Source organism: Ixodes scapularis, unplaced genomic scaffold (genome assembly GCF_016920785.2).
Source record: "Ixodes scapularis isolate PalLabHiFi unplaced genomic scaffold, ASM1692078v2 PGA_scaffold7__128_contigs__length_106722199, whole genome shotgun sequence".
In the NCBI taxonomy this organism is placed as follows: domain Eukaryota; kingdom Metazoa; phylum Arthropoda; class Arachnida; order Ixodida; family Ixodidae; genus Ixodes; species Ixodes scapularis.
The window spans coordinates 18,339,861-18,353,005 of NW_024609882.1; the positions used below are offsets into that span (position 1 = coordinate 18,339,861).

The 13,145-nt window shown below is 47.5% G+C and overlaps 1 protein-coding gene across 1 annotated transcript in view; it reads left to right on the plus strand.

Moving 5' to 3' along the window:
• LOC8043607 (adenylate cyclase type 3) overlaps positions 1-13,145 on the plus strand; it is a 77,760-nt gene that overhangs the window by 63,741 nt on the left and 874 nt on the right. Inside the window, exons 14-16 of the mRNA XM_029990129.4 lie at positions 6,230-6,353; positions 7,486-7,610; positions 11,142-11,396. Coding sequence (XP_029845989.1) covers positions 6,230-6,353; positions 7,486-7,610; positions 11,142-11,360 — 468 coding nt within the window. The 3' untranslated portion in view covers positions 11,361-11,396. The remainder of the gene's footprint in view (positions 1-6,229; positions 6,354-7,485; positions 7,611-11,141; positions 11,397-13,145) is intronic.

Consider the following 13,145-nt stretch of genomic DNA (forward strand, 5'->3'; position numbering starts at 1 on the left):
GAATGGCCGTACAAACTTCTCTATTACTATCTTCCAAGATTGTCTCGCATGGACATCTCTTGCTGGGCACGCTATAAAGGGGCACTTCTCTATACGGCGAAATCAGTGCTGTCAACTTTTTTAAGCACTCCGACAGCCGGCCCGTCCCGGCCCGACGCTAATTTTCACGTGCCAGCTGCCGCTTTATTTTTGCCCAGTATGAATAGCTCACAAATTGCGCGGCATGGCATCTCGCTCGCCACTGCTACACATAAGTTGATTACGATACCCAATAGTCAATGCTGGAAGCATTTTGTTTTTGCTGCTATTATTATATTATTAGTTGGATTAATCTGCAGGCCTGGGCAGCTTGTTAAAACAAATCATCCCGATTGTCCTTTTCTGCGACCAAATCCGCGCAGAAGGGCGGAAAAACAAAAATATGACAAGCAGTAGTAAACAAAATCGTGTGTCACAGTTGAAAAGGAAGGGAAACGTTGCGACGGGTTTGCACAAAAGACAAAGTTCTAAATTAGCCACTCTCGCTGCGCACAACCATAATAAAAATTAAAACAACAACAATGGTGCCGTCTTTTGTGGTGGCCTGCAAAAAATTGTTCAGAAAAAGTACCCTTCAGGGGAACCTCTTCACCCATGTTGGGGATGCACTTTGCTTGCTTGCGAGTATGGCTGCATCTATAAATTTTCTCCCCGTTTCCGACGCGAGGAAGGTGACCGCCAGAGTGCGCTTGCCTGCGTGCGCGCGTGCGCGCTTGCCCGAAGCTGGCCCGTCCGAAACAAAGCGCACGGTTCTGACTCAGAAAACGCGCCGGAAACGACAAAAACGTAACGAAATACGTCACATCTGGGGCGCGCACGACCTAGGGCGGCCACGTTTCAGTACTGCCGAAGTAGCGGCCGACGGTCGAGCTCGCGCTCTTGTGAGCCGTGCTGTGCTCGGCTGTACTAAAATCACTGGATCTGGGAAAGTAGAGCCATTGCCTTCCGACCTGCTAGCCGGACACAAACAAATACCAACATGCAGACTACAAAACCACTCAAGGCAATTGGCTCATCGCTGTCGGTTGCCATGGTGACCGCCACTTTGGACCCTTTCAAAGCTGCGAAGCTTCGAAAGAGTCATTAAAACCAGTCGCACCAAGAGCGCTATGGAGCATCATCGTACTGAAAGCGTTCCTCGCCCAATATGAGCGTCTTTGGCACTGTGCATGCAATAAATTTATCACTCATGCTTATTTCCCAAGATCTCTTACAATTATGTTGCTTTTCTTGCGTGTTTCAAGACAGTAAAATTATTTTACAGTGCCTCCAAACACTAACGTTGCGGGTGGTGGCGGTACGAGGAGCTACGGTATCACACGCGGCGCCTGTGCTTGGGAGCATTGAAAGATAATTTTTGCTGCCTTGAAACACGCAAGAGGAGCAACATAATTGTAAGAGATCTGTGGAAATAAGCATGAGTGATAAGTTTATTGCATGCACAGTGCCAAAAACGCTCATATTAGCCGAGGAACGCTTTCAGTACGATGATGGTCCATAGCAATCTTCGTGCCACTGGTTTTAACAACCCTTTCGAAGCGTCAGAGCTGAGAGCGATGAGCCAATCGCCTTGAGAGGTTTTGTCGTCTGTGTGTTGGTATTTGTTTGTGTCCGGCTAGCAGGTGGGAAGGCAATGGCGCTACTTTCCCAGATTCAGTAACTTTAGGCTGTACAAACTCCTCCGAGCTTGCCAGAAAGGGCTCTGTGACCAGGCCAGCCAGGCGGCCAGGCGGCCCGGCTCGCATCGCACCGGCGCACATCGCCGGGTCGCCGCATGCGCAGCGCCGCCAGGGAAAGGGCTTCTCTGGTGGCGACTTTTGGAACCACGCCGCACGAGTTCCACAACTGAGGTCATCTAGTAACGTTGGTTTTACCGCAGCGCGGCGTGACGTGAGAGCGCAAGGAATAGCTACACAAAGCGCAGGTTCCTCTGCTTCTTGCACAGGAGGGGCGATGCTGTCAGGACGCTTTCCTTTTAATCAAATTCAATCAGAACTCGGCGTAGTTCTGACCTCACCGCCAGCCACCCTTGCGCAAGAAGCAGACGACTTGATTTCCGCATAGGGATCAAGGACTATTATTCTTAGCCTGCGTGCTCGAAATCACGCTTTCTGTTCGCGAGGCCATAGGGAATTAAGTAGGATCGATCTCTGCGCAAGCTCCCCTCGACTGCGGGAAAACAAAAGGAACGATATCGACGGCGTGCGTATATATACCCACGCAAGGCCGGACACGCAGAAGCACGTATACCTGCTTTATCAAAGAATTACTCATCAGATGCCGGCTGCTTCATAAATTATACGAACGGAAGCGCACCACCGCATATCAGGTCCGTCGCAGTCACATTCGTCGAACATTTAGACGTTTGTGGGCCCTCGAAGCGGAAGCCGATATCAGGGATCAAACAAAATGGCGCTGATCATGTATATGCGCAGCTATAATACACCTTTCTTTTCGTTCTACGAAGCTAATTATTTCCCCCCTTTGTTCCCCTCAAGAATCAGGCAACCTAAGCTTGTCCCGAAGCGTTTCAGCGAAGACAGCAACGAAACTTCTACCCCCGCAGGTGTTGCGTAATATTTTGTTTAAACCAACACTCGTATAACTCTCACCTTCTTTTTAATCTGTTTGAATGAGAATCAAACACCCCGTATGGAAAGATTAAAAGGTAAAATCAATCTAAAGTGTCCTCAAAAGAAGCCCCTGTTCTCTGGTTGGCCGCGCAGGTAATTTGATCAGCTCCCCGAAGTCCGCCATGTTATAGCTTGGATTTCAAAAAGTGCGCTGTGAACGAACTGCAACCAGGTATGTTAATTTTAGGCAACGAAACACTTCCCCCCCCCCCCCCACACACACACACACACGCACGCCATCAATCTCCAGGCATAATAAAAGGTGCAGCAGACACACTTTCTTGCTAAAAAAAAAAAAAAACACAAAGATTTTTTTTTTTTTTTTTTTTTTTTTTTTGCATTACAACAGTTGTAGGAAGGCAGGCGCCCGACCACACTTCCGCGAATAATAGTTATCGATTGATTTTTGGAGCTCGCTGTATAGTTTGCTTTCGCGCAGCCATTGCATGTTCAGTCACCGCTGTGATAAAATAAAACGAGAAATAATAATAAAACTAGGGGATTTTTCGTACACCGTTCCGATACCTCCGATAACGATAGACGTGCTCCCCTGACGCCTTTGCGTATACGTCGTATCGTTATCGGAGGTATTCAAACGCTCTATACTCAAACTCGATCCCGACTATCAGCATCGATCCCCTCCGCTTCCAGCGTCGACGGACGCGCATTCATTTCGTTCCAGGGGTAGGGCGGAATACGTACCTAAGAACGTAGCACGTCACTCGATCCGGGATCTCCTTTCATCGTGTAGACTTCTTTTCTTTGAACACCGCGACGTTTTCGCGACCGTCGTCTCGAGCAACGTTTCATCCAACAGAAACTGCGGCGTTTCGACTTCGGGAAAAGACGCATCACGCCCTGCGACGCTAATTCAATTAGGTATAAGAAACAAAACTTGAAAGTATAAAACAGAGAGGACGAGGACGGGAACAGGACATCTGTTCGTCCTCGTCCTCTCTGTTTTATACTTTCAACTTTTGTATCAATTGACCAACACGCTCGTTTTCAATTGTAAGGTGTATGGAGGCCCCGCACTCCAACGACGGCCATCTTGAACGCGAACGGCTTTCGTTTCGAAATGAACTGCTGGGCTGGTTGGATAAACATCGTAAAAACAATTAGAGCGAAAGACAAGACGAAGAGCGCTTGTCCTGTTCGTATTTTCATCTTGTTCTTCGAGTTGTTTTCACCAAGGCTTCGTGTATAAATGCAGTTCAGTTTAAGACAGACATTTGAATTCATACGGGTAGCTTTCCCTCCCAAATCGATATATTACCCATCCATCAACCGAGCATATACCTGTGGCGACGCGGGCGATTGCGGGGAAGGAGGGAAACGCGCTTGTGAAGTTAAGTTTCTGCTGCCGTCGCCTGCGATATCCCTCAACATCATTTAGATAAACCAGCCCGGCAACCACTGCCTCCCCCCCCCCCCCCCTCCCCGTGCCCACGCCGGTGTTGCCCCTGCGCACTCTTCTTCACCCCCCGTCAGTGCACTTTCACAGACATACGAGCGTGCGCTGATTGGACGACGGTGACGCAACGCTCGCGACCAACTGGTGTTCTGATGTGGGACAAAGTGCGCTGACGCTTCGTGGTGAGCGAGGAGGAGCCTAAACTAGTGACGTCACGGCCGCAGGGCTGGATTGACGACGTCACCTACCGGAGTTCAGCGCGGGGCACGCATTGGACGCGAGTCAACGTTACTGACACACTCAGTTGGGAAACTCGCCGTCGAAGCCTGGGCCGCTGGCGTCCACCGAGACCGAGCTAAATGCGACAACAGCGCCACCCCTTTCCGTTTGTCTGCACTGTGGGCACCTCGAGCTTTTTGAAAGCCTGTTTTTGCGTAAAAACAAAAGGAAAAGACTCTTTTTGTATGAAATTTATTGGAGTTTAGTACCAAATGATGGGCGCGTGATGTTTTTATCATCTTTAATTCGCAAAGTTTTGCGGAACAATTAATATTGTTTTTATACAACCTTGCCTCAGCGGGCCTTTCAGGTAGCGCGTCCCGCCCTAGGTGCATTTTAACTTCGGTGGTAGAACGCGGCGCGTCCGCCGGGGGGGACGGGGGTGGCGCCCCATAGTTATGTTTTTTTTTTCGTTACCTCCGTCCCTGCATCTTTGTAGCGTACATGTTCCTATTGTATACCGGTGTGATTTACGTCTTGCAGTTTACAGTGTCAATAAACTTTTCTTTAAACCCTGTAACCTCTACCGCTGTATCTGATTTTAAAGCCTAAATAGTAGCCACGTGCAGTTCCTCGAGTGGCCGCTGCGAGAGAAATGTGGCGTTGTGTTCGTTATTAGCTCGGTGGTCGGAGACAGATTGGGGCCACTTTTTCAAAGTTGTCTCTATGGGAGTTTCCCAGCTGAGTGTTTTAGTAACGTTGACGCGAGTGCTGCGTCAGCGTTCGGTTGGAACTCGAGTCCAATGAGTAAAGACACAATGGATGGATGGATGCTAATGGCAGCACCACTTATAACGGGCGGTAGCTTGCGTCACCTGGCTTAGAAACCAAAAGTATGATTCATCCCCTCGCCGTTCCAAGACAATTTGCTCCCCGTCTGCAATTTTCTAACTGACACCAGGCAGTGTGGGATATCTGCAGAATGACCTTTAAGAATATCGAAAAAAACAAAAAAACTAAACACATCACTCTTCCCCCCCCCCCCCCCCCCCCTTCCAACCCCGGGCCTCCTTTCCCCGGCGAGGGAGTCGCCACGGATCTCAGCCAATCGATCATGTCTAAACTATTTTGCGGGCGCTTCGTTTCGGCAAGAGGCGAAAGTCGAAGAACAACACCGAAACGCGAGCTCCCTGTAGTGGAGTTCACACGGAAGCACGATATTTATTCATTCACCTAACAGCACCCCTATCCCCTTGCCTAAGGGCACACAACCATCCCAAACTTTTTTGGACATCAACGCGTCGGAGCATGCACTAAGATGAGCATTTTAACTGAACAACAAACATTGCAATGTTCCCGGGGAATTACTAAAGCTTACTTTTGGACGCGTATAATTTTTATTCCATAGCTCTACAATGTTTTTTTTCATTGAATCTTATAGGTTACACTTGTTAGTGAGTGTGTTGGTAATGGTGTAGGTTTAGAAAGCGTTATATACGTAAATACAGGGGACGGGACAACACAACACATGTGTTGTCCCGTCCCCTGTCTTTACGTATATAACTTTTTCTAAACCTACATTATAGGTAACATTCACAAAATTGTTTATCCCTGCTTTTCTTGACAAAAGATCGTAATGATCCCGAGGAATGTAATTGCCTGTGTATCATAGAACGCAATTCAATTAGGATTTTGCTATTTCATTGAACACTTTTAACTCCACGAAATGACTGAGAAAGTCGGCCATGCCATAGACGAGGAACATTATTGTCACGAAAAAGACATGCTTTCAATCAATGTATAAAACTTTTTTTTTAACTACCTAATTTGCGACTTTTCTTTTTGACGGTACAACTATATCCGCGTGTGGCAGCTATGACACATGCCAGTGTCCGGTTCTTATGTCGCTTACGTCTTCCGTCAGGCTGGCGCCAGCCTGCAGGATCGCTGGGGCCACCTGGCACAGCTGACGGATTTCGCGCTTGCTCTCAAGGACACGCTGAACAACATCAACCGGGAGAGCTTCAACAACTTCGTCCTCAAGATGGGTACGCATGTCCTTTCGTACTTGTAGCTAGAAGCCTTGTCCGGAAAGCAGACTCCAAGCAAGCGGACCCCCTGACCTGTGGCCACTCGGCTTGCTCGTGCAAGCCTTCCGGGAGGTTTCCTTGAAGGGGCTCTCTTCTGGACTTTCTCGTCTTTTCTGAAGGGTTTTTTGGAGTGGCTTTCTTGTAGGGGCTTTCCTAGAGGCCTTCTTGAATGGGCTTTCTTAGGGTGCCTTCATGTGCGCTTCGCATAGAGTGATGCCAACTGCCTGTTTCCCTTTCCCACACCCTCTTCCACCGCCATTTTGTTCCTCTCATTGTTTCCCCGAGCACCGGAAAGTGCCCTTTCCTCCGAGGGGGGAAATGCTAATCCTCCCTCCGTGGGTTCCACAACGCTGCTCCGAACTTGTGAGATAAGGTACTTGTTTCCGGGAGGGTTATAAGCCCCACGAATTATCGCCGAGAACCAAAATGGCTGTTGGTTTGTCGGCGAGTGGTATTACAAAGGGTGGCATCACCCAAGCGCACATGAAGGCTCCCTAGGCTTTCTTGTAGACCTCCTCGTAGGGGCCTTCTTGCTGACTTTCTTGTAAAGGCTTCCATAAACACTTTCTTGAGGTAGGGAAAAGAGGGGGGGGGTGCCGGGAGACTTTTGTCAAAGGAGCTTTCCTGGATACTTACTTTTCCGCGGAGGTTTTCCTGCGGATTTTTTTGAGAGGATTTCCTAGAGATTTTTGCGGAAATGGAAATATGTACGTGGAATCGATGATGTGGAACCGCACTCCACAAAGCGCGGGGAAATTTGAATTTTGTTCTCGAGTACCGAGAAAACATTCTTCGGGTAGCTCAAATAATCAGTGGCGTTCACCTTTAACGCATAGGAAGGAAACAGAAACGTCACCCGAGATAAAGCATTGTTATGTAGTATTGGCGTTATTTTCCAAACCTTCTATAAAATTCCATACTATAAGCTTGTATAGAAGGTTTTACAGCCTAACCATAGTAAACATGTGTGTTTCATCGAAACAGTGACAGCAGCAACCTTAGTTACAGAAGGGAGAGACCACTGTCACAGGAGTTGGTGTTTTGTGTTCTTCCCAATATCTATATCAGCGATTGCCGCACTTTCCGGCAGGCATCAACCATGGTCCCATCACGTCAGGGGTCATCGGGGCACGCAAGCCCCATTTCGACATCTGGGGAAACACAGTCAATGTGGCCAGCCGCATGGAAAGCACGGGCAAGGCAGGGAACATTCAGGTAAGAAACTCCACAGCGGGAAGAACGGTCTTGTCAGCGGTGCACGCCAATGAAATCGTCTTTTTTCATTGTTACTGATCCACCAAGATTGGGCTTGCAGTATACCGTAAATAGAAAGAAATAATTAATTCATTAATAAAATATATGCCAGTCTCGAGAGATATTCACGAAGTCGCTGGAAAGCGGATGTCTCCCCGAAGATTAGGAAGTCGGAAATGTAGCTCCGGATACATAAAACTGATCAGAAAAGCTGTGTCCAAATTTATAGACCTACGCATCTTTAATGAGCGAATGCTGCAAAGTAGTGGAACATGTAATGTATTCTAATCTTGTCTGTCATATTAACGATTTTTTTTTTTACTTCTGTTCAGCATGGGTTTTGAAGTGGATTATCATGTAGCACAAAACTGCTCGTACTTTATCACAATCTTTCTTGTTCATTCGATAAAGGTCGTCAAACTGCTTGCATATTTCTGGATTTTAAGAAAGCTGTTGATGTGGCTAATCACCCCCTTTTACTTGATTAGCCAGACAGCTTAAACAATGATGAAAACGTTTTACAGTGGATAGCCAATTAGTTTGATAAGATAAAACGACGCGTTGTCATGAATTAATTCATTGCATGTAGATGTCACGTCAGGTGTACCGCAAGGTTCCGTCTTAAGCCCTCCTCTTTTTTCTTTTTTTTTTAACTCCCTCTTCTTGTTTTTAAAATGTATATAAATGATATTACACATGAAATATCTTCGAACATAAGGCTGTACGCGGACGACTAAAACGCTCTTAGGCCGCCGCCATGTTGCTGATGCGGCTGGCGTGACTCTCGCGCCCTCTATCAGCTAGAAATTTTCTGCCACTCTCTTGGACTGCGAAGACCCGCTCAGCGCGGTTCTCTACCTAGGTTTTTGCTCTTTTGCATTCGACGTTTTCTCGCCCTTTTCTAAAGTTCCTACATTTTTTTTTTTTTTTTTTTATGTGTGCTGCGTATTTTTTTTTTTTTTTTTGTCTGTTATCTGGTATAATTCTTTCTCAAGAACCCGGGAAAATGCATGCACCACGAAACACAAAGTACAGCAAGACAAGAATTTAGCCGCCAGCAGTGTTTGAAACTGCGCCTATGCAGGCTACGCCTATCGAAATCAGTCAACTCGGTTAGGGTTAGCAGGGACGCCGGTGAAAGTGAATCCCGGAGAAAAGCTCACCGGAGAAAAGCTCACCGGAGAAAAGCTCACCGGAGATAAGCTCACCGGAGATAAACTCACCGGAGAAAAGCTCACCGCAAAACCGGCGGATGCGGAGCGTATGCGGAGAAAGGCTTACCGATTTTTTTTTTCTTCTATTTATATAAAGGCTGTTGGATCATGCGTAACATATATCAATTTATCATTAAAATTCGTCAACTTTCTAAAAAAGAAAATCTAATTGTTTGTAATATTTGTTAAGCTTATTGGGTATACTGCTCCCAAAATAATAATTGCGGGCGAGTGTTTTTGTGGCCTGCTCTCTAGGCAACGAAAGCCTAATTGAGAGCTTTATGAACTTGAAGAACAGGAAAAAGTTGAAAACTTAATGTCTGCCTAAAACCTAAAAAAACAATGTTGTAAATGCCGAATATCCGGAAGTGGATGCGCAACAACGCGCCGCTTGAAATTCTCTTTGAAGCTTTTGTTAACTTTTGAAAAAAGTATAAAACAGTCAGTAGAATATCGAGGCTTCTTTCTTCCACGGACATGCACGTTTTCTAGCCGTTCGTGCTGGCGATCCGCACGTTGCCTTTGTGGAATAGTGCTTCTTCAACGGTGAGCCACCCATGACCTTCAGAGCCGCACACTGGCATTGTTGTTACTCGTGAACTATATAAGAACTCGTATTATGTAAAGGAGAAAATTGGGCGAGTTGGCAAATGTTATACATGATGAAAACCGCTCAAATGACGGCGACTGAGTGAAGACAACAAACACAAGACGAAGCTGTTCTCGCAACTAAAGGTTTGTTAGTGAAATTAATAGAAAGAAAACATGTAGCGGACTCTGATTAAATCAACAAACGCCTTTTTTTCTATTAGGCAGTGCACAATATTCGGAGCTGAAACGGTTCATATTAGCTCGCAAAGAACAAACCTTTTCATCTGACAGAGCTACCGACGGCATACTGTCAGCTGTCAATAAATTGCTGTCTTTTTTACCGGTGTACGATGTTCTGGACATATGTTAAATGAAGTGACGAATGCGAATTGTGTTAAATTGCCAGGTTTGGCGCGGAATCCGCTAAGTTAAAAACAAAATCGGTGAGCTTTTCTCCGCATCTGCCGGTTTTGCGGTGAGCTTTTCTCCGGTGAGCTTTTCTCCGGTGAGCTTTTCTCCGGTGAGCTTTTCTCCGCCGCCCGGTGAAAGTCACCCAGTGAATGGGCTCGAAAACGGTTTGCTACCCTTGGGGTCAAGTGCTTCTTGGAAAGGTGTATAAACGGCTCTGAACTGCTTATCACCAGGGAGGCGACTTACGACCAGCTGCGCAGTCGGTCGTAAGTAGTCGCAATTTAAAACGGGGTTTAGGCAACACCACCAAGGTAACCAGAAGGCCTCCTTACCGTCATCACAGTCAGATCGATCGAGGCCAGAGATTGGGCACGAGTGCTGCGTCAGTGTTCGGCCGGGGCTCGTGTTCAATCAGCGCGTCGAAGGTCAGACGGTTAGCGCGAGTCCACTGTGATGACGTTTTATGAAGGGAGGGGAGGCTTTAATTATTCTAGGTAGTATTGGTTTAGGCCTCTTGTGACTGCTCAAGGCCCCATTCTCACTCACTCACTCACCCACTCCAAACACACACACACACGAACGCACGCACACACACACACTTGTGTTTCACTGCGACCGAATGAGGCAAGACCGGTTTTTAAGCCTCTTGTGACGACTTACGACAGGCTCCGCAGCGGTGCATCCGGCCGTAAGCCATGCAAGAGGCTTAAAAACCGCTCTTGTCTCATTCGGTCGCAAGTGTGTGAAGTGGCCTTTTAGGACTGTTTGTGCAACGGTCAGCAAAATAGGGCTGGGGCGATAGGCGGGACGCTGCAGAACCCAAAAACACCACTCATACAGTAATATCCCTAACAAATAAAAATGATTTTTCAAAAAAAAAAATGCGCGATTGAACGCGGTTAATGAGACATGTGACGTCACGATTCTCATTTCCTCTCCTCCTCACTTCGTCCCGTCGAAGCCAGGAGGAGAGAAGCGAGGCCGCTTCCGCTCATTCTCAACTCTTCCAGAAAAATGGTGACGTCAGGGTCCTCGCTTGATCGCGCGCTTCTTTAAAAAAAAAAAAAAATGCGGCCATCCCTTTGAGATATTGATGTATGAGAGAGGTATTGGAGTTAATAGAGTCGCGTTCAACGCTTCTGCATCCATATTTCGCAATACAAATTTCATTTCAGTATTCCTTTAATAACGGTTTTAGCCTCTCCGGTCGTAAGCAGTCGCAACTGTGCGAACCAGCCGGAGTACAGTCACATGTCAGAGTTGCCATGTGCTCCAGGTGGTGAAGGAGACGGCGGACATCCTGGAGGCGTTTGGCTTCAGCCTGGAGCAGAGGGGCCTGGTGTCCGTCAAGGGCAAGGGCATGCTCATGACCTTCTACCTCCTGGGCAGGCGGGGCAGCGTGCGCACCAACCCACTGGCCGACGACGACGTCGCCACCGCCCTCCCCAACGGGGCACCCCACCCCGCGGGGCCGGACCCCGCAAGCCCCAGCTGAGGGGCTTAGGCCCCACGCTCACTCTCTCGCGTCACGGTGCGTACGTACCTCTACCACAGCTAGGTCCCCAAGCAGGGTGAAAGCCTTTAAAGCCACTCCTGCCACCATCTGTCGGTTGTTGCGTCAGTCAGAAGGGGCGCGGTTAGCAGACGGACGCCGTAGGTAGAGAAAAGGGATTATAACTTCTTTTTTTTTTTTTTACTTTTTACTCAGTTAAGTGTTTCTTTAAAATTTTGAAGCGATACTTCCACCACCTTGGGACACCTTTGTGGTAAACAGTGGCGGATCCAAGGGGGTTGGGGCGACGGGGGCGGCCGCCCCCCCCCCCCCCCTCCCCCCTTCTCGGAGGGCAATTTGCCATTGGTGGACCCCCTGGTGCACAAGAAAGAATAGAATAGTATCCTTACAAATTTTCCGCCCCCGCCCCGCCCGTCCCCCCCCCCCCCCCCCCCCAAAAAAAAAAAAAAAGAAAAAAAGAAAAGGGAGTGCTGGATTTGCCCCTGGTGATAAATCAAAGTGTAATATTTCACCAACCTCCTCACCCGGCTTCGGGTCTTCGTTGTAGATCACAAGGCAATAGTGCGTAATTTTTTACGCCACAGACTTAACACGACGGTTGTGTCAGCGTTCGCTGGGACTGTGTGCTATCAGCAAGAACACGAGTCCAAGTTGAACACTGATGCAGCACTCATAGTCATGTTCATCTTGTGTCCCCTGCTTGCCTGCGGAAGATGACGTAGAATATGCAGCAATACGGCCTTGGAGTGTTGCACTCACGTGTGGGAGTCCCTAGCCGTTTTGGGAGTGAGGGAGACCTGACCCTGCCTGCCCTACCAAGCCTGACTTAACTCAGCTAACCAGCTTTCCCTCCAAACTGACTTAAGGCGAACAACCTGCCCTTAATGCAGCGACGCCTCGAAGTTGAAAAATTGAAGGCTAAAGTGGAGTGCACAACAAATGAGACAAAAATTTGCCCCCATTGGTTTGCGGTGACCTACTTCTGAAATTTCTCCAGTTTCAATTGCTGGTTAGGGTGGGACACGGGGTTTAGAAAAGCCGGACAAGATTACGAGATCGGGCCCTTCAGACATCACAACTAAGTTGGGAAAATAAAAAGTGCCGATAAAAATGTGGAGGCCATGTTAAAGTTAAGGACTCACTTAAGGCCTTAGTCATTCTGATCCACTAATACTATACATAGTTTGGCTGCTGCAATGGTGAGGTAGAGCAAACCAGCAATTGTGAAGAGAAACAGAAACACCACCAAAAAGTTCATAGACAACTGCAAGCATAAATCGAAAGTATAACTATGCAGGTAATGCAGAAGAGCTGGTGATGGTCGGCCAGAACTATGCTTTTGCCGTCGTTTCCAATTACAGTAAATGCCCTTACAAGCCCCGACATTTCATGGTGGGAAGGCACCATACCCACAAAACCATATACACACAAACATGAAAAATAGATGAGGGCCTTATGAGGAGGAATTTCATACAATCGCCTCTTTCCCGTTAATATCCTCTAAACGAGCAGTGTAATTCCCATGCAAATGCAGCTGGCTTGATGCGTACTGGACACAACATATGCTGCATGAAATTGCAAACATGTTTAGTGGGTCTGAAGTCAACCCACTATGAGCCCATCAACGATGAAGGCAAGATAGCTAGCTTAGTTGATTTTCTACCGTGTCCGCCATGTCCTATCATCCTCTCTTGTTTTGTTCGAGTTTTTCTTTTTTACATAACACACCAAAAATGGAAAGCCACTGACATGAGGAAAACAGCAGGG